General features: G+C 38.9%; 1 protein-coding gene across 2 annotated transcripts; it reads left to right on the forward strand.

The window, feature by feature from the left end:
- The first annotated feature begins 7,862 nt into the window (after nt 1-7,862).
- On the forward strand, nt 7,863-16,314 carry LOC149002413 (UBP1-associated protein 2B-like). 2 transcript variants are annotated; one of them, XM_089137451.1, is made up of 2 exons: nt 7,863-9,390; nt 15,843-16,314. In XM_089137451.1, the coding sequence occupies exon 1, from the start codon at nt 8,002-8,004 to the stop codon at nt 9,388-9,390; it is 1,389 nt and encodes a 462-aa protein (XP_088993577.1). In that variant the 5' UTR covers nt 7,863-8,001; the 3' UTR covers nt 15,843-16,314. The 2 variants fall into 2 exon arrangements, with proteins under 2 accessions (XP_088993577.1, XP_088993576.1); XM_089137450.1 differs by having other exon boundaries at nt 7,919-9,390; nt 15,850-16,314.
- The last annotated feature ends 6,816 nt before the right edge of the window (nt 16,315-23,130 follow it).

A 23,130-nucleotide genomic window follows, 5' to 3' on the forward strand; every position in this document is an offset into this window, starting at 1 on the left:
CTTCTTTAAAGCTTCTACTTCAACTTGTAAGGCTTTGAAGTTACCACTGGGGGAGGCGAAGCAGAGGATGAATTGTCCAAGGTGATTTCGAGCGACTCCTCCAATACCAGAAATAAAGCTGCCAACTAAGAGCTTCATAGAAGATCCATCGATGTTAAATTTGATGCAATTCTTTAGTGGGGCTAATCACCAAATGTTGTTCCTTTTCTCTCTTTTCAGCTCCATGATGGGTTGAGTGGAGATATTCCAAATTTAGTGATTGGGCTAGCCACCATGCTTGCCTTGGGTTTTTATAAGATTTGCCATGAATTGCCTTGTTGAAGGAGGACCAAATAATTCCAGAGAGTAACAAGATGGAGTGAAAGAGCTTTACCTGTTGTCGTGTTCTTTTTTGCTGCATCAATCCACTTGGATATTTGCTCAACAATATTGGAAGTGTGGTTCCACCAACAGATTCTGAATTGGTTCCAAACCTATCTTGCATAGTTACAATTCAAGAAAATATGGTTAACATCAGCTATTTCAGTTGAGCATAGGGAGCAAATATCCTGAACATTACATCCTCTGTTCTTAAGAAGATTAGAAGTAGGGAGCCTCTGATGTAGTAACTTCCAAGTGAAGTGCATAATTCTCCGAGCTATAGGGAGATGCCAAAGTTTCAACCATGGAATATGGCTGGTCAAAGTTGTATTGTTCCTAAAAATTTTATAAGCTGAAGCAACAGTAAAGTCTTCGGTGGTGGTTTGATCCCAGATGATTCTATCTTTCTTCTTGGATAAGGGAAGGGGGATATTAAAGATATGTTGAGCCATCTCAAGGCTCCACCATTGAAGAACCAGATCCTGATTCTGGTTTGATTCCAAGATGAGGCGTCATGATTAATGAAATAAGATACTTTGTTAGGTGCATCCTGAGGTTGTGGGTGGAGAGCCAGCATCTGTAGAGATGGATGCATCCATCTATTATGCCAAGGATCAATATCAATGCCTTCCCAACTTGGTGAAAAATTTAATTCTTCATCAAATCTCTCACTTTAATTAGAGATTTCCAGCTCCAAGAAGAGGTCTGTTTGACAGTAGCTTGTAAAAAGCTGTTGTTTTTGAAGTATCTTCCTTCCATAACTCTGAACCACAAGGAGTCTTTTTCAGAGATAAGTTCCCAGACTTTCTTAGCAATGAGTGCTAAGTTGAAGGCCTCCATATTTTTGATACTTAATCCTCCATATCTTTTAGGTTGACAGATAGTGTTCCAACCAATAGTGTGAAAATGACTTTTTTCTCCATTTAACTAGAAAATTTTTCTATTGGCCAACTCGAGAGTAGCAAGAGTTTTTTTTGGTAAAATGAAGCATGACATGTAGTGACTCGGCATTGTTTGAGTTACCAAATGTATAAGAACAGATTTTCCAGCATAGCTCAATAGCTTTGCTTTCCATCCTTGCAATCTTTTATCGACTCTCTCTATGAGTCCATTGCAATGCTTCTGCTTGATCTTGCCACCGAATAGGGGGATTCCCAAATAGAGATCTAATTCAGAAGTGGGAATCATATTAAACTTTTCTAAAAGCTATTTTTTTATTTGATTGGGGGTGCTCTTGCTGTAGTGTGTTCTAGTCTTTTGTGTATTTAAGGTTTGGCTAGAAGCTTGACAATACTTGTCAATGATTTTTTGGAATTGAGAGACTTCTTTGTAATTTGCTTGGCCAAATAGGATGAGGTCATCCGCAAAAGCCAGATGGGATAGGCTTTCTCCCCCCTTACTAAGCCCTGATCCCTCTGATTTTCTTCTTCACCCTTACTAAGCCTGATCCCTCTGATTTTCTTCTTCAATCTAGCTTCTTCCAAATGGCTGGAAAGTACTTCAGCACATAATACAAATACATATGAAGAGAGATGATCACCTTTTCTTAATCCTCTCTCGGGTTTGAAGAATTCTGAAGGATTTCCATTGATAAGAATCTAGAGCTGAGGTGAGGTAATACAAAACATTATCCATCTGATCCAAGTATGAGGGAATCCATAAGCTTGAAGGACTTTTTCAATGAAGATCCACTCAAGTCTATCATATGCTTCACTCATATCAAGTTTGACATCCATTATACCTCTCTTCCCTTTCTTCCTTTGATTGATTTTGTGCATGACTTCACGCCCAATCAATATATTGTCTTGAATATGTCTTCCCTTAATGAAACCATTCTGATTGAAGAAGATGATGCTAGGGAGAATTTGTTTGATCCTATTGACCATGATTTTGGTGATGACTTTATAGCTTACATTACATAAGCTTATAGGTTTGTTATCATTCACCGAGGAAGGGATATCCACTTTGGGGATGAGGGAAATGTAAGTTTGGTTAATGGATGAAGAGAAGGAAGATGTTCTAAAGAAATTCTTGACATGATCTAGGATTTTTTTTTTTACAAATCTCCCAAGCAGAATGATAGAAACCACTAGAGAAACCATCAAGACCAAGAGCATTTTGGTTTGGCATGCTAAGGATAGTGGAATGTATCTCTTCATCCGATACAAGGGAGTTGAGGATATTAATGTGTTCATTAGTGATCTTTCCTCTAATAAGATCAAGATAGGAATCATCAAATTTGGGCTTGGAGGATGAATTAATTGACTTGAAGTGAGAGATGAAAGCTGCCTCAATATTTTTGTGGTCATTGCATTAGGTTCCATTAAAGTTCAATGATCTGATCTTGTTTCTAGCCCTTTTTTTCATTGTTGTAATGTGGAAGTATTTAGTATTTCTGTCTCCCAGCTGAGTCCATTGGGTTCTAGACTTCTTATGCCTATTTAGAGTCAATCAAAGAGCTGCCAGGAGTTTGCTTTCAGAAATCTCCCAATTTAAATCTCTTAAATTCAAAGGACATTTCATGTGAATTTCAATGTCTTGTTTGATTTGAGATTCTTTTTATGTAGGTGACCTATATGAGACCAATTCCATTTTTCGAGTTGTTGTTGGAGATATATGAGCTTTGATGTAAGAATGTGAGGAGATCCTCTAAAATCCACTTTCCAGTTTTCAGATATGACATTCAAATAGGTTGGTTCAAGCATCCAGAATTTTCAAATCTGAATGGTTTTTTGTTTTTGATGATTGGGGGATCGAGGTGGAGGAGTAAAGCACAATGATCAGATTTAGTAACAGTAAAGTGTTGAACATAAGCTTCAGGGAAAGCACTAATCCAAGATGCGTTAGCCATGAATTTATCAAGGATACCTTCAACTCTCCTTTTCCCTTTTTGCTTATTACACCAAGTGAACTGAGATCCATGGGCTTGTAAAGTGCAAAGGTTTGCAGTAAAGAAATTTTTTTGAAAATCAGTAGTTCTATTATTTTTTAAATCGAGACCCCAAGTTTATCTTGGCTAAATAGATAGGAGTTCCAATCCCCACCAAGAATCCAAGCATTATCCACAAATTGAGCTAAGTTATGAAGGGTTAGCCATTCATATTTCTGATATTTACATAAGAACTCATATAAAGAAAAGTCATAGTCCATTGAATGGAATTGTAAGATACAAGAGTATGAATACACCAATCAGAAGACCACAATACATCAAGATTAACATTGGAAGACCAACACAATAAAAGACCTCCACTTCCATGAAGAGGAGGGACAACAAAATAGGAATCGAATCCTAACTTTCTAATAAGGATCTAAGACAAACAGAAGAACTTTTAATTTCAGAAAGAAAAACAAGAGATGGCCTAATATTTCTAACATTGACATTAATCTCCCTTTGAGTCGAGGAAAGGCCTAGTCCTCGACAATTCAAACAAAAGGCAATCATGGCTTCTTAGATGGCAATTTCTGGTCTGCCATCACCATCTCATAATCAGACTGATTGAGTTTCTACTTTTTCAGATCAATTCCAGAATTTTGAGAATTCTCGCCAATCTCTTTGATGGTACACTTTGTTTTGTATGAAGGTGGAGGGGAGAATCTCTGGGTCAGATTAGCCTCAGCAGGCTTGTTTAGGAATTTTGAACTGTCATCACCAATAACTGCAGAGTGTGGTTCAGTTATATTGAGTGAAAATCCTTGGCTTTGAACCTGCTATAACATCCATTGGACATGTTGAAGGAGTGGAGTTAGTGATGGTGATGTAGAGTTGTATGATGTGTTGATCTGGGTTGCTGTTGGGGGTGCTAGGGTAAGGTTGGTTGGTGCTGTGAATTGTATTCAAGGGGCTGTGAGATGGAGAACTCCATGTCTTCAAATTCTAGTGGGCTTTGGGCATTGGATTGCTCTCGGTCCTTAAAGGGTCTAATGATGTTGATTGGAATTGGATCATTCAAGGTATGGTATCTAGGGATTTCTAGATTGAAAGTGTGAGTCATCCAAAGAAAAGTTTTCAGGATACACAATTGCCTTTCTTTAGTATATGAAGCTTCAATAGGACGGTTAGGGATTCCTTCCAAATCAGTGGGATTAAAGGGAATTGATCCGAGAAAAAGATCATCATAGATTTTGTGAATTTCTCCCAGAAGACTCATTCTTCTTATTGGAATGGCAGCTTTTGGCATAAGGAGCTTGAGGTTATCTGCTGCCTTAGCCGAAGAGATGGATTGGGTCAGCTCTTTTGATGTCTTAAAGGGAAAACCACAACTTTTGTAATCTATTCTAATGTAGTTGTGGCAAATATTAGTAGGAAGATATTCAAAACTAAAATAAATCACTTGGTGTTTGTTGGGGGTTATCTAAAAAATAACAGATGTGACAAGATCAAGGTTCAGAGGGATGGCTATTCTGGCCGCAGGAAGGTTATTTGAAGTTATAGGACCTTTAGGGTTCTCTATTTCCAAGACATGACCAACAGCTGAAAATAAATCATGAAGGATTTCATTTTTTTTTTGCAGACTCCAATGAAGGTTTGTGATCTGAACCCACGTGATTCCAAAGGAAAAGGTGGAGAGGTTTGCTTGTATGGATTGATCCCAGGGCTGCATGAAGATGATATGATTCTTGTAATACCAAGGCCGAGAGAACAAGACCACATTCATGTCTCTGGCTCGAGCAAATTGAACAATGAATCTGTCAATAGCTCCTTCGATAAGATGGTAACCCTCCACTTTCACTGATTTTGGTTTCCAACCACCATGCACCATCTTTTGGAGCTCAGAGTATGTAATATGGATGCCATCAGGAACCCAACCAATAATGGTATACTTGATATCCTGCTTCACCTCATTGAGCTTTTGTGATGACAAAGTAACTTTGCTAATAGGACGAACAAGGAGGTCTAGTTTAGCAGCAAAGTCAGCAGCTAATCTCTCAGCATTAGGGTCATTTGGGAGGAAATGAAGAAAATCATAGTGTAATTGGGAGATAGAGGATGTTGGGGATGGGTTTGCCATAACAACCTTAACCACAAAGGACTTGACCACTATTTTACTAACACTAATCTTGTCAAATAACTGATGTAGGTATTCAAAGGGGTAAGGAGAACAAATCCATCGCTAAAGATATATAGACCGAAAGGAAGTGAAGAGACAGATGAATGTACACAGGAAGTGAGGCCAAAGAGAGATTAGGAGATGATGGCTGCTAATCAGTAGACCTAATGAAAGCCTATCGCCGTCAAGATCAGAGAGGAGTCTCCAGAAGGAAGGGGAGATGAAGGGGCTCATAACTTTAGAGGGGAGAAACGGGATCAGGTGATGAGTTGTGTCTATGGCGATTCATACTCAAGCGCAAGGTTTAAAGTATCCCACGATACCATACGATACTAGCCGATACGTATCCATATTTGACCCAACCGATACGATACATCTCGATACGTGTCTCCATTGAATTACATTAAAATACATTAGCCAGAGTGATACAATACTCGATACAGGACGATACGTCTCTTAAAATCACCTGACCGATACGATACTCGATACCGATACTTTAAACCTTGCTCAAGCGATCTTATCGAGCTCTGCAAGAAAGATAAATGCATAGAACAGATCTAAGTAGTAACATATTTCCAAGAAAAGCATCATGCATGTGCTGAACAAAATCAAGATAAGCAAGCGAAGAAAATAACAGCATGCAAATCCCTAAATTTTGAAAAAACAACAAACATAGTGAAATAAATGAAGAAAACCGAGGAGAAGGAGAGTTTCAGGTATTGACCTTGAACGATGTAAAATCCATGGCCTATGGGAGCAAAAGGTTTTAAAGGAGAGAAGGATGCAAATCGAAGCTCTCGAACTCAATTAACAGAATTAAGTATTTTTACCAAAAGAATTGGATCATGTACTTTCTTCCCCTTTATATATCATGCTTGTCAAAAGTAGTCTTTCCACTTCTTCAATGTCAATTTTAGTAGCTCTATGGTCTATGCTTTTGAAACCCAAATCAAATTGTGCAATTGTCTGTAAAAGCAATATAAGAAAATTGATTTATTTTCCTCATCTTCAGTTTCTATTTTGGGTTTTATTCGATTACTTTTTTGCTTTATTCAGCATTTTCTTTTGAGAAGGAAACGGATTTACTTTCTTCATCTTCAGTTTTCTATTTTGAATTTTTTATTCAATCATTTCTTTTCTTTATTTGAGCATTTTTCTGTAGAGAAGAAAACAAATTTATTCATCATCTTCGTTTTCTATTTTGAGATTTATTCGATCATATCTTTCATTTATTTCGACAATTTTTTTTGTAGAAGAAAATAGATTTATAGTTAATTTTTCCCATAGTTAATCAAATGATAATATTGTAACTTGACCAAATGGTAAATAAGTAAAAGAAAACTCCAGGATTATTTTATGATCTTTTAAGAAAATATAAAGATGCCACATCATCATAAACTAACAAAGCTTAACAGTAGAGACATCAATGATTATAGGAAAAGTTAAATAGTGAATTAGTGATATTAAAAAGTACATAGGATAAAGTAATAATAAAATCAATGTAAAGGTGATAGGTAGATCTTAGTTAATGTTTTCTTCACATAAAAAACTCCAACAATTTAGGCAAATTTTAGGGTCAAAACAGAGAATAAAACTATTATGAAGGAACAACCCCGGGCCGGATTAGCTAATTTTGGCGAAACCAACGAAACCCTGAATTCTCGGCGAAAGTTCGCCGAGATTTGTGGAAAATATCGATTGGATTTCGCCGGAAAAATGAGGAAACTGGGGGCACCAAGCTTGATTCCTGATTTCGCCGAAAAATAGGAAACCAAAGAAACTTGTTCTGCTAATCTGCAGTTGCTTCTCAGAGCTTCAGGGGCACCAAGATGAAAGAGAGAGAAGAAGAAGAATGAATGAATAATGAAGGGAGGTAGAAAATGAGAAGAGAGAGAGGGGTAGAGAGATGCCCCGTTTTGGCAACGATCATTTTCTTTCGAACTTGGACTTCTAGCCTTCTTCCCGGTCCAGGTTTCTTTGATCGTGTTAAAGACGGCTTTCTTCTCTTCTCTTACCACAGAAAATCCCAAACGGTGAGTCAAAGGTTTAACGGCACAACAAAGGGTTGTTGGCAAATTTTAGGGCCAAAACAGAGAATAAACTATTATGAAGAACAGTGGAATAACTCCTGACTGGAACAGAACACGGAACACATGGCTAGATAAGAATAGCGTTATTCAGGGTCAGCCTGACCCAACCAAACCTAATCTGAGTCAACTCGGGTTGGCAACTTCATGGATTAACCCTTACAGGGTTGGGCTGGGTTCAGTGTATCTTAGCCCTAATACGGATTGGGTCTTGGTAATGATTTAGGTCACTAGGATTTTAGGCTTGGGCTTAGTGAAACCAGGTCCAACCCGACCCATTGACAACCTAGGAGAACCAGTGGTTCATGAACTAGACCAAATCTGAATCCAAAAGGACTAATGCTCACCAAACACGCTTATCACCTCAGCCCCCGAGTCCCCGAAACTCTGGTAGCGAGTCTGTTTCAACCTTCGGCACTGCAAGTCCTGTTCATTTTGGTTACAAAACCCTAGAGCGTTTAATTTGTAGCGAAAGGCAAAAGAGATCTGTTTGTTTTTGTAATCCAATGGCGAGGAAGAGAAAGGTTGCTTCCAAACCACAACAATCTTCTTCTTCCGATGAGGATGAAAAGCTAAAAACCTGCGACTCCGAAGATCAATCCTATGAAGAGGAGGAGCCGGAGGAGGAGGAAGAAGTAGAGGAAGAAGAAGAAGAAGAAGAAGAAGAAGAAGAAGAGGAGGAGGAGGAGGAGGAGGAGGAAGAGGAAGAAGAAGTAGAAGCATCTTCATCTGAAGAAGAGGAAGGGGACAACGATGATGATGAAGACGACGAAGAAAAAGAGGAAGAAGACGAAGCTTCAAAGCGGGAAAAAATTCGTAAGCTCTTGGAGCCATTCGGGAAAGACCAACTAATTGAAATTCTCAAAGAAGCTGCTCTCAAGGACCGCTCGGTCATCTCTAACATCAGCAAAGCCGTAGAAACAGACACCGTTCATCGCAAAATATTCGTTCATGGCCTCGGTTGGGACGCCACCTCTGAAACCCTAGTTTCAGTTTTTAAAGAATTTGGTCAGATTGAAGAATGCAATGTTGTCACTGATAAGCTTACGGGAAAGTCCAAGGGATATGGATTTGTGCTCTTCAAGACCACTAAGGGAGCTCGAAAGGCCCTTAAGCAGCCTCAGAAGAAGGTTGGGAGCCGCATGACTGCTTGCCAGCTAGCCTCGGCGGGTCCGGTGACGAATCAACCCGCAAGGGATGCAACTGGTCGTAAGATCTATGTAGCCAATATTGGCCCGCATATAAACCCAGACAAGCTTCGAGCTTTCTTCGCTAAATACGGGGAGATAGAAGAAGGGCCACTGGGTTTTGATCAGAACACTGGGAAGTTTAAGGGTTCCGCGACTTTTGTGTATAAGACTCAAGATGGAAGTAGGAAGGCATTAGAGGAGCCACTAAAAATGTTTGAGGGTTGCATGTTACAGTGTCATAGAGCCGGCGAAGGTCAGCCAACGGTTGCAGCTGGTTCTGCAGCATTGCCACCGAATGATCTTGCTGTTTATGCAAGGGGATTCAATCCGGGAATGATGTACCCGAGTTATAATCCGGCGGCTATGGTTGGTCAGAATCCAGGGATGGGTGTGTTGAATCCTGAACAGAGTGCATCATTGAATCATACAGCTATGACTCCCTCTGTTGGTAGTGGATTGTCTCCTTCTGTGAATCGAAATGGGACTCCAAAAGCAGGATTGAGTGCAGTCTATGCCGGTCAGACAAGTATCAATAGCTTCAGTCCAAGTGTGATCGGAAGTTATGATCCTCAGGCAGCTTTGCAAGGGTTGGGGGCTTACCAGAGTGCCCAATTGAGTCAGTCCTCTGCGGTAGCAAGTGCAGCAACAAGGTCTCAACCTGGTCTTGGGTTGATGGGACCAATGCCTTCTTACTTCGGACGCTAGGTATTACTTCTTTAACCTTTCTATACATTTATATTCGTTTTTTTTTGTTCAAATTTTCACATATTGGTACGCTTAATTTTTTTAATTGATTCTTTTCGGTCATGTTATTTTTTCAAAAGTGTTGCAATTGTCCAAATGTGACATTAGCTAATTACCATACTACTCCTTTAACTATTTGGTTTTGTTACATTGCTTGTTTCTGTAGTTGAACAACTATTCCTCTTCATGTTTACTTTTTTCACACATGATTTGGTTAATATATATAAATATTTAAAGTGAGAATAGATTGGTTGCAGGGAAGGAAAACCTGAACAGCACTAGAATGTGATTAGGCATTGCAGCAGAAAATCTGTAGAAAATGCTGGAAAATACGAGAAGAAGCAACCCAAGCCATTAAACTGCTTATAGATAGAGTGCCCAATACAAGTCACTTCTGATCTGTGATTGGACTAGTAGGTTGTATTAATGCAGTTATTTGTAAAACAAAAACAGAAATAGAATTTCTGATGTATTACACGAATGTGAATGCTTTGATACAGTAGCCTTTTTTTTTGGCTGGAGCACGATGGCCACTTTAGAGACCCAGACCAAGGCTGGCCCTATCTGGTCTGTAAAGGGCTGGAACTAATAATATTATTAATAGTTATTTACTTTATGGTGGGTTGATTGCATGCGGTTGTATTGGAAAATTTTCTTATTTTCAATATGAAAAATAATAGTTAGTTTCATTTTTCAGTTGTTTCTATTCTAGTTAGGTTTCATTTTTTTTATGGAAGGCTTATTGCCTATTTATTCTTGTAACTGTGTGAGGATTTCTCAGTTTTTGTGTTCTGAAAATTGAAGTTTGCTGCTGACTCTGTGCTCTGATTGTGTGAATGTGATTTTTCCCTCCTCTTTCTTCTTCCTGTTCTTCTAGTTCTCTCTCTGTGAAGCCCATCATTATAGGACTACTTCTGTCCCTTTTCTTTCCTCATCACTCTGTCGTTTCTAACCCTTTGATACACCAACAGTAGTGAAATAAACAAAAAGCCTCATCCCTGTTTTATCTTTTTCCCCTTGGTACCAAATTGTCAAACACCCCCCCCCCCCTCAAAACACTAATAAACAGAGTACCCCCAAAATAAAAAAATTTATTTTGAGATTAAACCCACTTTTTTCTAATCGTATTTCCAATATTTACAATTCTGCAATCACCTCTCTAGTTTTGACTAATTAAAAGTTATCATTATTCTATCTAATTTGGGGTTTATTTGCTGGTTTTCCATTCACCTCTTTGCTTTTGAGTTTTCTTTGTATAGATTTCATTTTATTACCTTGTTATATTAAACCTGCTGCATGGAGATTGGGGATGCTTTATTCCTTTCAATTTGTGATGGGTTCTGTAAAGGGCAAATAAAACTTTCAAACTTGACAACATGTCTTGGGGAGGTTGCGAATATTCACAACAATTTCTATGATACGATATCAAACATGCTACAATTGTCAGACGATGAATCAGATGTTGAGATTGAAGGCAAGGATCAAATTGACGTACACATTCCGATCAACAATGAAATTGAAAAATTGATTGATGGTCCAATTTAGGTTGTGAAGCTGCATGAGTAGATTCCTGTTAAAGAGGATGTCATTTGCTAATGACCATACACTGGTTGACCCAAAGATTTGTTGGACAATTGTTCCATCAAAGTCGTTATTTGTGGTTGCCAATCACATGGTGTGGATTCTTTTACTTTACAAAAATTCATGGCGATTCTTTTGTCAACATTGGGAGAGTTGATGCAAAAACACAGCCTCGGACCAAACCAAACCCGGCTTGGTTTCCAGACGAAGATGGACCTGGGTCTAGCTTGAGTCATGAGTTTGTTAGAATTTTAGGAATCTATATATTTGGTGAATAATGTCTTCTAGCTTCTTTTATTTTAGAAGTTGAATTTGTAGGATATGTAGTTTCTAATTACTTTTAGTCTCCTAGTTTGAATTAGTTTCTAAGGAAATTGGTAAGTTTTTTAAATCTCTTAATTATGATGTAATCCCTATCGTTAGACAGAATTAAGTTAACAGTTTTGAGAGCCTGTGTAGTTGTGTGTGTTTGCACTCTTCTCCCCCTCTGCCTCTCATATGTGATGTCCCTCTTCCTCTGCTTCATATTAGTGTAATTTTCCCTCTGTGAAGGCCCATTGTAGCTGCCTATTCCCAGGGTTGCATTATTTGAATATTAAGCTGTGGGTGTGATTTTCCACTTCCCATTTCTTTTTCCTGTTCTTTTAATACTCTTAGTGAAGCCTACCATAGCAGGCCTTAAGTCTGCACTATATTCACTTTGAGATTGACGATTTTGTCTGGTAGGATTTTTTTCCCTGATTGGACTAAAGGTATTTTATCAGGACACAACCAACAATACCATGAAGACCTCTACATAAGCCAACAAACAATTACCCAAGATAAGTAAGATGTTCTAATGTAATGTGGGTTGGACCCCCTAAAAACTTGGCCCAAAAATGAGATCCAAAGAAGTCTCTTAAAGCTGGCTGAATACCCCAGGGGTATTTTGGTAATTTTACCCTGTGGCTTTTATGGCTAAATATGGATCTAGTTTTACTCCCCTCAATCCCCAGGGATTTTATTTTGGTTGTCAATTTTGAGTTATTTAAGAGTCAGTCGGTTGGTTTTGATAAGGTTTGTTAGTAGGTTGTGAGAGGGTTCCTTGTCCAAAGGGATCTTTTCTTTAGAGTTGTTTTCTGTTTGGAGTTGGTTATTTGAGTCCTTAATTAGTAAGTCTTTTTTAGAGTCCAAGCATTAAAGTAGTTGGATCCTGATCAGTTAAGGAATCCTAACTTGAGTCAGTTTGGTTTTGAAGGCTATAAATAGCCTAGAGTAGATGTAATCAGTTGGCTTGATTTGATTGAAGAAATGACTGTGAGAGTTGTGGGATCCCTAGGGGTGACCTGCGGCTGGGTATTTGTTATATTTTCTGCACTTTTGAGTTCTCCATCTTTTTCTCCAAGCATTCACACAGTTCCGGCAAGCCTTTCAGTTTACAAGTAAGTACAGAAGTTCCCCACCCCTTCCCCCATCTCCCTAGGCTATTGCACCCATGCCCCAGCCCCTCCCCTGACCTATGCACCATGCCCCACGCCCTGACCTTGCTGCCGCACTCCTAAGCCCCTGACTTCCCCCATAACTCCCCTACTTTCCCATGACCCCATTAGTCCGTCCCCACCCTTCCTTGCCCTACAGGTTCCCTTCCCCTCTTCCCCTTGAAGAATTCTGCACTTTGCCGCCTTCTCTAAGAAATTATGCGGAATTTTAACTTCCATAAACCCTTAGTCCTGAAATCAGATCTGAACCACCTTCTACAACATAATTTAGAGCTTCAAGTAGGGCAGGGATTGCATCATGTTCATTTGGAATCACAAGGATCTTGCATTCCTGGTTAAGGTGTCAATCTCCATGACCTCCTTCCTGTTTGGGTTAGCCACACAATCATAAAAGTGGATTCTCCCTTCACAAGAAGGTGTTTGGGCTTGTGTAATATATACATCTGAACCCTAGAAAAACCACTGGTGGTCCCTCTACTTGAATTTGTCCTCCTAATGGGTCCCAGGAACATTTGTTAAATTCATGTAAACCCTTGAGGAACACTGCTGATCCTTCCTCTATTTGAACCTGTCCACCCAGTAGGCCCAAAACATCTCTAGAGTGTTCCCTCCATTCTTCTGGAATACCTGAAGTAACCCAATTCTAGGGTTAGGGTGTCTTGAAATATTTTCTTAGAATTTAGGGTTACTCTAGAATCTACTTATTGATCCAGCAAATAATCACCAAATTCCTAATGGGTTGATTTAGGGTAACAAGGAATACTTATGAAGAGCTGTTGAAGGTTTGCAGGGTTTTAGGGTTTTAGGGTTGTAACAATATCCCATGGAATGATTTTGGGAAGACTAAAAATTATCCTAGGGTTGATGGGGAAGAAGAATGAGATAATTTGGACCAATATGGGTAGGGAGATACCTAAAATTACTGGGAAGGGAAAGGAAGCCTAGAGTTGGATATAGGAAGGATTAGAGAGCTATCTCTAATTGAAGGAAAGGTTCTGGGTAAGTTCTTGGGCAGTCTTTGGATTCTTTCTCTTTCTTTCCTTTCTTAATTCTTTTCTTTTCTTTTCTTTTGTCTTTCTTTTCATTTCTGGTTTTCAGATCTGCCACAAGACAGGAAGGGGGCAAGAAAGCTAGCCAAGAAAAAAAAGGGGGAGGGGGTGCTGCTGCCTAGGGGGTATCACAGGGGTGGGGGAGGGCTTTAGGGAAGAATGCAGGGGGTGTAAGGGGGGGGGGGGTTTCTTGGTGGCTGCAATGGTGGAAAGAGGAGGGTTGGGGGTGGGGTCTTGATGAAGTCACAGGGTAGGGAAGGGCTCTTGTTGCTGTACTTGGATTAGGTTGTAGAGCTGCTGTAGTTAAAGAAGGTTGATGGAGCTTGAAGATTGATTGCTGAAATTGAAGAAGATTCTTTTTCGTGGCCCTCCTAAGAAGACCACGGCATTGTTTGCCTCCAAACAGAAATTGTTATTCATCAAATCAGCTCCCTTTACAATGAAATAGGGTGGGCTATATATAGCCTTTCAATTGCGGGGAAAAAATCTAGGCTCAAATAAGGAACCCTAACTTGATTGAACTAGGGAATCCATAATAGACTAGGATTCCCTTTACAACTTGATAAATAATAACCACAAAAAGGAATTTAAAAAAAAAAGAAAAAAAAAAGCAAAAAAACAACTTGCACTACTAAAGTTCCTTATTCAAAAGGAATCTCACTTTAAAATGGATTCCATTCAGGATTCCCACACTGACTAGGACTCAATTATAATTCACAAATACTAATCCAAATAAAAATTAAAGATAGATCTGTTACCCTTGGATCAAGGGGGTTCCAACCAGACCCCTTTGAGCCCCAAAAGGGCTGGAAAAATGACCAAATGGGTATTTGGCTGGCTTTGAATTGGGCCTTTTGGGTCATCTTTCTTTTTTTCTTTCCTTTGTCTGTTTCTGTAGTTTTGGGTGCCCGGGGGGGGGGGGGGGGGCTTTACATCAATACCTCTCCTTTCGCAGTCACAAAATTGAAGCATCTGAATGCATCTTTTGAAAGAGTAAGGGTGATGCTAAAAAAGAGTATATGAAAATACGAATGAATACACATAATGAAGGATAGGTGTTGGCATGCATGTAATATATGAACCTGGTTCTGGAGGTACAACTGTGTGTACTAGCTTTGGTAGCTTGTGCACTAGCATGTTAAGGTGAGAGGGGTAGGTGTAGATTTGGGACCTGATTACCCTTAATTCCTAATTATGTTGTGTGCTTTAGTAAGGGTCCTGTACTGCTCCATGTATTTATAGAGTTCCCGTTAACCTTTATTTTGAGATGTTTGTTATACCAGTGGGCCCTTAGATAACCTATAATCCACATTGAACCTGGAATAACATCACAACTCCACCCACTATCAACATTTAGCTTGGTAAAGTGAGTTAGAGGCTTTTGCAGTTTAGTTATAATGATGTCTCAAGGCTTGACATTTTTTAATTTTGGTGAGAACATAGGCTTTAACTTCAACCATCTATGGATCAACGATTTCCTTCTCACAGAAAAAAATAAAATAAAATGTTTTAGATGGAGACCTTTACTTCAGAAAAGCATATTTGCAAGGCTATAGCCTTATTAGCCAAGCCAAACTACTGATTTAATCTAGGTTACACTGACTGAGTGTTTGGTGGAAAGGTTATATGCAAACTGACCAATGTAGTACTGAAAAAATTGGAAGGTCCACTCTGCCATAACTTACGGCTAATACTCCAATGCTGAAGAACAGAGTAGAGGCAATCAAAAGCATATGGGACCCTCATGGGTTGGACCAGAGCATCTACCTGGACATGATGAATGACCTTCCAAACAAAGAAACTGACATGGGTGGGGGGCAGGGTTTATTGCAACTCAAGTACGCCTTTTTGACAACCTTTATTTTAATTGTTGTGATATCAAAATTGCTTCAGGGGAGTTTCTGACTGATCAAATATCAACAAGATAGCCTCTGTTGACTTGTTGTATGACATCCCTCTGCCTGTAATCTAGGTGTGAAATGTTTAACTGTGTATTATCCAACAACTTTTTAAACCTATAATTTGGTTGATGACCTTCTTTCCTGTATTTATTGTGTACTTCCCAACGCAGTTCCCTGAAGGAAGAAAGAAGTGATCTACGAGGTCACTTTTTTATTTTGTTCATGCAAAAGACCACTTATTTCATGTTCAGCTAACAGTATTCTGGCCTCTGGTTGTTGTTTTCCATCATTAAATTTGCCTGCAGTCAGAACTCTTTTTATTATTATTATTATTTTTTTGTTATCATGAATAACGGTTTGCATATGAGGATGTGGAAGCACTCACCCCAACTAATTATTTACAGCTTCTAGGAATGAAGAAAATATGGAGTGGAGTTACAAGGAGTCCATTCGTCATGGTGGTGTTGCAGCACTTCCTAGCACAAGAACCAGGTTCTCCTAGCTTGGTGCAAATCAGCTTCAAGTCCCTTATCTGAGTTGTTCATTGAACTCTATTGTAACCTATAGTTTCGGTCTCCTCATCTCTCTGAGGCCAATACTCCCAGCAGCAAACACACCGTTCACCCCCAAAAAAATTAAAGCCAAAGAGATTTGATTTGAATTATAGGTTGCAAGATGAAGCTATGACATTGTCATGCTGGGTGTCTTATAATGTTAAAATTTTCATGCTGAGTTTCCTTGTGTGTGGGCACTTCTGCATTCATTCTTGTTATTTTCCATTGTACTTCCCCTCAATTTATTGAAAAGTGAACCTCAGGATTAGCTCCTGTGTAATCAGCTCTCAGCTGCGGTGTTTTTTCTTTTGGTTGCAAGCTATCAGCTGTGGTTAGTGACAGTGTCTTAGCAGTCTTACTTCATCAAGTACTTGGTGCATATTAGACCCCATAAGAAGTTTTTTTTTTTTTTTTGGTAATCAAACATTCATTCAAGGAAACAGAAAACGAGCTACAGCAGGGCATCCAAGGCACAAGCGTCTTGGAGCCAAGAGGTGGAAAGCGGCCAAATCAACTCGCTCGAGAGAGAAATAGCCTTCCTAGCGAGGGAATCCGCAACTGAGTTGGACTCCCTATAAATAAAAGAGAAAGAGCACCTAACGAACTTAGATGCAAGGTACAAAATATCATCAATAATCACTTGAGCTTCAGCTCTACAGCCTCTTCCTTGGTTCCTAAGGCATGTGATGAGCTCCAAACAGTCCGATTCAGCAACTACTGCATCGTAGCCTTCTCCGAGGGCGTGGAGCACTCCATGTATGAGGCCCAAAGTTTCACCACTAAATGAACAAGTGAACTGGGTTGGAACGGAGACACCTAGCTTGCAGATACCCATAAAGCGTGTTACACTAAGTTGAACATCATTCTGAGTTTCCAACAGAAATATCATATCTGGCTTCTGATGTGTAAATTGAAATTGTTAATGGTCTAGGATGTGTAAATGTGGATGTTAAGGTTTTCATTATGTATGTTTTCAAGGTCCTTACTGTCCATGTTCAAGACTGGTCATAAATCAGAATTGTCTTCCTTAAGGTTAAAAAGGTAGCTATTAAAAGCTGTTGTATCATGGATCCGTAACTTGATCAGGGTTATAATGACTAAACTTGTCCACCTACAAAAGCTTAGCCTTGGAAATTTGTTTCTTGGGCTCATGCTTTAGAGTACAGAAGGCTCTAACTTGCTGTTAGAGCCCAGTATGTCTTGTGAAACGAAAGATTCCCATCCAAGTGGAACATATACTCTCTTCTTTCTTTCTTTCTTCTTCTTTTTTTTTTTCTTTTTCTTTCTTCTTCTTCTTCTTCTTCTTCTTCTTCTTCTTTTTTTTCTTTTTTTTTTTTTGATAAAGGAAAATATTAATAGTGAAAAACATATTTAGTCATACTAGTGCGGACGGCATTTACTACTGTTAACTTTTGTAGCCATTGTTTTGGAATGTAGGATTTAAAAATTTACACAGGACATTGTTCCTAATATTGAAACTTTTGCTGCCAAAATGGGGATCATTTTTGGAGGACATGGATTTGTCATTCTTCCCTTGTTGTAGTAATCGTATCTCCTCTTCATCGCATCAAATTTCGTGTATTTGTATCTCTTCTTTGTGCGTTGTTTCTATTCCGTCTAAAATGCCAACTATCAAAACCTATGGGTGTAAATGGATAACCGAATTCGCATCCGCATTCGTTTATGGGTATCCAAATCCATCCAATTACTAATAGGTTGCAGATATGGTATTACCCTTTTTTATCGATTATTATCCGTTCGATAAAATTATCTAATTAAGTTAAGTATTTAGATTTATTTTCTAATTTTTATTATTTTTTTATATGTGAGATTGTGACTATTTTTCTAGATTTTCTACTAAGCTACCAAAGTTACTAAATTCTTAAATTTCAAAACTAGCCCTCACAAATAAAAGGGTAAATATGTAAACAAGTAGCTGAAAACTTATATTCAATCTGTATTCATGTCCATTTAGAAGAATCTACTTAAAAAATAATTATCCGATTATCATCCGAAGCTGATTGAATCCATCCGAAACTTGATAGGATATTTTCCAAATCCGTTCGAATATAATAGGATGTGGATATGGTATTACCACTATCTGATCTCTATCTGATCTAAATCCGGTCCGTTTACACCCATACCAAAACCTTCATGATGGTTCCAGCTTGTTGCTTCTATTTGCTTAGAAATTGGATATTGTTATTCCAAAGAAGTTCCACACTCCATTTGATGCAATTCAGATGTTCATTCGATGCCCCGCACACCTTAGCGTAGATAAGTGAATATCATTTTTAATAGAACAAAAGCAAGGGTAAGGGGTTTCTTTTGTTAAATCATGGTTCCTTTGAAGTTCATTGAGATTCTTTGTTTGTAATTTCAAATTAAGGGTTTCTTTTGTTAAATCATGGTTCCTTTGAAGTTCATTGAGATTCTTCGTTTGTAATTTCAAATCTCTTATCCATATATTACATTGTTCAATAGCCTTACTGGATCAGGATTTTTATTGTTACAAACCTTTGAGTTTTTTCTTTATCCATATAGAGCATGTTAAATATTATAAAGATTGAGAAAAACCATATTTGTAGCCTTATTAAGGTTTGCGTTTAGAAATATGGAGTTGCATAAATTGAGAAAAGAGTTGTGATTAAGGTGCTGCGTCCTTAATCCTAGTGGTCCCACCTCCCAAATCCTCTTAATCCAATTGCATGAAAGGAAATTGTGCCATATTGATTCGTCAGAGTGGCCACATATTTCACATTGGTGATGAGTTCGTCCATTGGGAGATGAAAGTCTTGACTGGTAATCCTGCATTCAAGAGATGCCATAAAAGGATTTAAACTTAGGATGAAGTGGTAATTTCCACAAAAGGCCACCATCCTAAGTGCTTATTTTGCGATGCAAAGTTATGTATTTTGACAAGGCTTTTTCTACTAGTTTAATAGAAAATTCACCATTTGTTGAAATAAGAAATAGCCATGAATCCTGGGGAGAGGGATAATTAGATAGATTGTGGCATAGAGAGGGTGAATTTTTTGAAATAAGAGATAGCCATGAATCCTAAGAGAGGGATAATTAGATAGACTGTAGCATAGAGAGGGGGAATGGGGTTGATGTAAACAAATAGAGTTAGAGATTGACCCCATGTTTAATTGGTCAAAAGAATTCATAGCTTCCTCAACCGTAGCTTTCCTATGCCATAGTTTGAAATTTGGGATGCCCATTGTATGATCATTTGTTGTCCATACCCAGGGATCGAACTAGAAATAAGTATTTTTCCTGTGGCTGACCTTCCTTAAGATCATAGTTTGAAGTAGAGGTAGGTGCTACAAATGTTGTTCCAGATCCAAGATCCCCTCTTTTTCTTCACCTTTGGATCAAAGAGGGATGAGTCTAAAAAGTATTGGGAAATGACATGTTAGCATTGCCAATTGCCTCCATTAGTTTTGATGATAACAAAATATGAATTACTAATGGCTCTATTAAATTGTATATGTCAAGTTCAATATAACAACAAGTGGACCAAATCCAATTTATCGCATGATGCTCAAGGCCAAGACCAAGCTAAGATGGACATGAAGTCTAACTCAATATGAGCATGAAGAATGGAGTACAAGAAGATTCAAGAACATCAACTCAAACTCAAGCAAGAAGACTTAGCAAATATGGTACTAGGACATCTTCGTGCATATATAAATGTAATTGCACTCATTTGCATCAAAACCTTGTGCATCATGTCATTAGATTGAACTAAGACATGTTCGGAGAGTGTATGAGGACATGAGGACAATTAGAAGAACCTAAATCCCTTAAAATCCGATCTTGTGCCACTGGGCTGCAGATGGAGTTCCGTCTGATTAGAAGGCGCTCCGTTTGATCAGAAGCCGATCCGTTTGAGCTCCAACAACTATTTTTAACTGCTATATTTTAATCAGATGGCGATCCATCTGAGGCAGAATTTGCCCATTTTCTATCTGTAATATCCAGCCATATTCTAACCCTGACCCTAACCCGGATCTACTGTTGCTTTTAGGTCCAAAGACCCGAAGTGGTGGTAAAAGAGACTTATGGACCCTTTTGATTGATAATTATGAGTCGGAGACTGAACCCATGGACATTGACGATGATACCCTTTACTTGAGTACATTGTCGGTGTTTAATGAAAGTCTGCACATCGGAGAAGAATGATTTAGTTGAAATACCTAATGAACTCCCGTGCACAATCCGAAGGTATTCCCCAAAACTAGACTTCTTGATTGAATTGTAGAAGAAAACCCCACTCAATTTGACCTTGTATAGCCCTCCAAGTCCCTGTCTGAAGTTGCTGAACTAAACCTGATTTTTCTTCGAGAAACATTTTTGGTCGATCCTCTTTGGTCGATGCCATCGACCAAGGACCATTGACCAAAGTTGCCTAGTTAGACAAGTTAATGATTCTTTGGAATATTCCATATTCTATTTATACTAGCCTCGTGTTTTGAGCCCTATTGCAATCATTTTCACTCCTGAGAACGTGGGGGGAGCTTCCCAAAGCAACTCCTAGGCATTTGTGAAGGAGACTCCACCAAAACTCATTGTTAGTTTCTTGTCTCCATCTACAACTACAAGGTATGATTCATCATTCCACTCTCTATTCTATCCCTCTCTTGCTATTGAGACCTTGGAGATGGTGCTGCAACCTTGCAACCATCACTCCAAGTGTCCACTCTTGCTCAACCTATGATCCTCTTACCTATCTATTGATGTTATGCCCCCATTTCAAGCCTTGCATATACATTCTTTGATTTTCTTCTTAACATCATGCCATCTTGTACAAAACTGAGGTATATAGCATGCTATATACATGTTTATCACTAGCATATGATCCTAATTGAATTTCTATAAGTTCCCTTAGCTAATGCATGCCTTTTCATTGTCAATGCAATCAATTTCAATTCATGCTATGATGCTTGTCTCTTGAACTTAGTAGCTCAATTTGGGGCTTTCTATTTAGACCATTGGATTATGTTAATTCCTTGATTTGTAGTGTCCTCATACGGTTCTTAAGCATTCCTCCAGGTTCCGGATCGATCCGAATCCCAGAAGACCAACGGACTAAAATCCACTATTCTGTCCCGAAGACATTTTGGTCGATGCCATCGACCAAAGACCGTCGACCAAAGTTACTGCTGACAACAACCTTAGCCAGTTTTGACCAATTTAACATCCGATCTTCCCGATTTCTTCTCTAACTTATTATTGATGTTTGTTTAGGGTCTTAACATTACTTTTGGACCATTTCTTGGTAATTCTCGATTCATCATCAACTCAACCTAAGGTAAGGATGGTTATCTCCATAAACATATAGGCCATGAACTTATGTTTGATGCTTATACTTAAAGAACATAGTCTCTTAGTTGCTTTTAATTATTAAAGGACTGTTATACACGTTTTAGAACAGTAGTATTGTGAATTATTATACTCTTGTTAGAATGATTTATTACTCTTGTTATTTGTATTCATGATGGATCAATTCGATATTATGATTTAATTCTTATCATGAAGATGTATTGAATGTATGAGAAATGATGGACTTGAATATGTGATTGCCTAAGTATAACTTGGGATTGGGGAGTGTCCTATTGACACTTCTATCCTTGGGCATCGGAGGGAATAGTATGGGATGTTCTCCGAAGGTGCCTATCGACACTTTCCCGGGTTATTGGATGACATACATAGGATTGTCTAGTTGTGTGGCTAGGTTTGTCCTTGTCGTGTCAGACCCAAATCGGAAGGGCATTGAGACCGAACGACCCGTAGTAGTGTATGGTTTGATGGGCGCTCAAGACCGGTAACCAATCCGGGAGAGGACATAAACCATGCTACGGATACCCGAAAGGGGCCATTTATTGGTAGGGCTGCAAATAGCTAGACTTGGGCTCATGGGCGCTCAAGACTGGTAACCAACCTGTGAGAGGACGTGAGAGCTTCCCGTTTACTATTTGTGGATGACCAATAGGGTTGATGAGTCCATAATCTGGGATTACTTTGACTCTAGTGTGAAGGATACCGGAAAGGATCGCCAGGGGGGAGGAATGGACGTATCTGGATCTGACTTGATACGACTAAGTAGATGACTTGCATTGGGCTAGGTTTTACTGTGACATGCGCCAATACTTATACCAAATGGTGATGTGAGAGAGTGGTGACTGATTCCCCTACCATGGTTTGAGAGGACTTTACCCAATTTCCACGGCATTCCCAAGATACGGAATGGGTTGAGGGAGAGTGACTGACAACCCAAAAAAGTATGGTGCTATGACTTAAAGCATGTCTACCATAGAAACTAGCATTCATAGAGTTAGAATCATATTTACATCATATGTCTCATATCACATTGCATTATGTTATGTTTTGAATCTGTATGATTTTAAATTATGGAATAACTGCCTTGCTGAGTTCTTTGAACTCATTCCTTTTGTGCAAATGTTGTTAGATTATCCTGTAGGTACTGAAGACTCTGATAGCACATTCTTCGAGACGGACTTTGATTCCGCATACTACCCTTTGGGTGGTAGCTTTAGTGAAGATCAGAGTTTTGGTGCCGAAGAGGATTACTCTTCGTACCAGGGTTAGCCCCACGATTGTGCGGGAGCGGCAGAGCTGGGCTTTTTTCATCCACACCTATGAGGAGACGATCATTAGGATAGAAGAAACCCTAGTCTAGTGCCCCATTTCCCTGGTTTATTATGGAACAATTGGATATGTAATTAACTTTCTCTAGGTTACTTTTGAAACATGGGATTGTAACTAACTTGATTATTACTACATTTTCCGCTGCTTTGAGAGAGTGATTCTCACTTATTCTCTCATCTTTATGATTATACTTACACATTGATATTATCTATTTCCACACTCTGATTAATTGAATCTTATATTATTCATGATATCTATTATCTGTTGCTTTTACCTTGATTATTATTGTTCATGATTGTGTTATCGTGTATGTGGGAGGCATGGTCCCTTGATTCTTGATCCTTGGACTGTGGATCACATTCCTGGGTATGCCAAATAGGGTACCGGCTGGGTGGATGTGACACTATCCGTTGGGGGTTGAGCTAAGGCACTTAAAGACCATCTATATATATAAGTTCAATTC

Source organism: Hakea prostrata, chromosome 10, assembly GCF_041222555.1.
Source record: "Hakea prostrata isolate BN-2017 chromosome 10, UWA_Hpros_2, whole genome shotgun sequence".
Taxonomy (NCBI): Eukaryota; Viridiplantae; Streptophyta; class Magnoliopsida; order Proteales; family Proteaceae; genus Hakea; species Hakea prostrata.

What these genes read in the sequence shown, in the direction of transcription:
- LOC149002413 (XM_089137451.1), top strand. Translation starts at nt 8,002, where the DNA reads ATGGCGAGGAAGAGAAAGGTTGCTTCCAAACCACAACAATCTTCTTCT.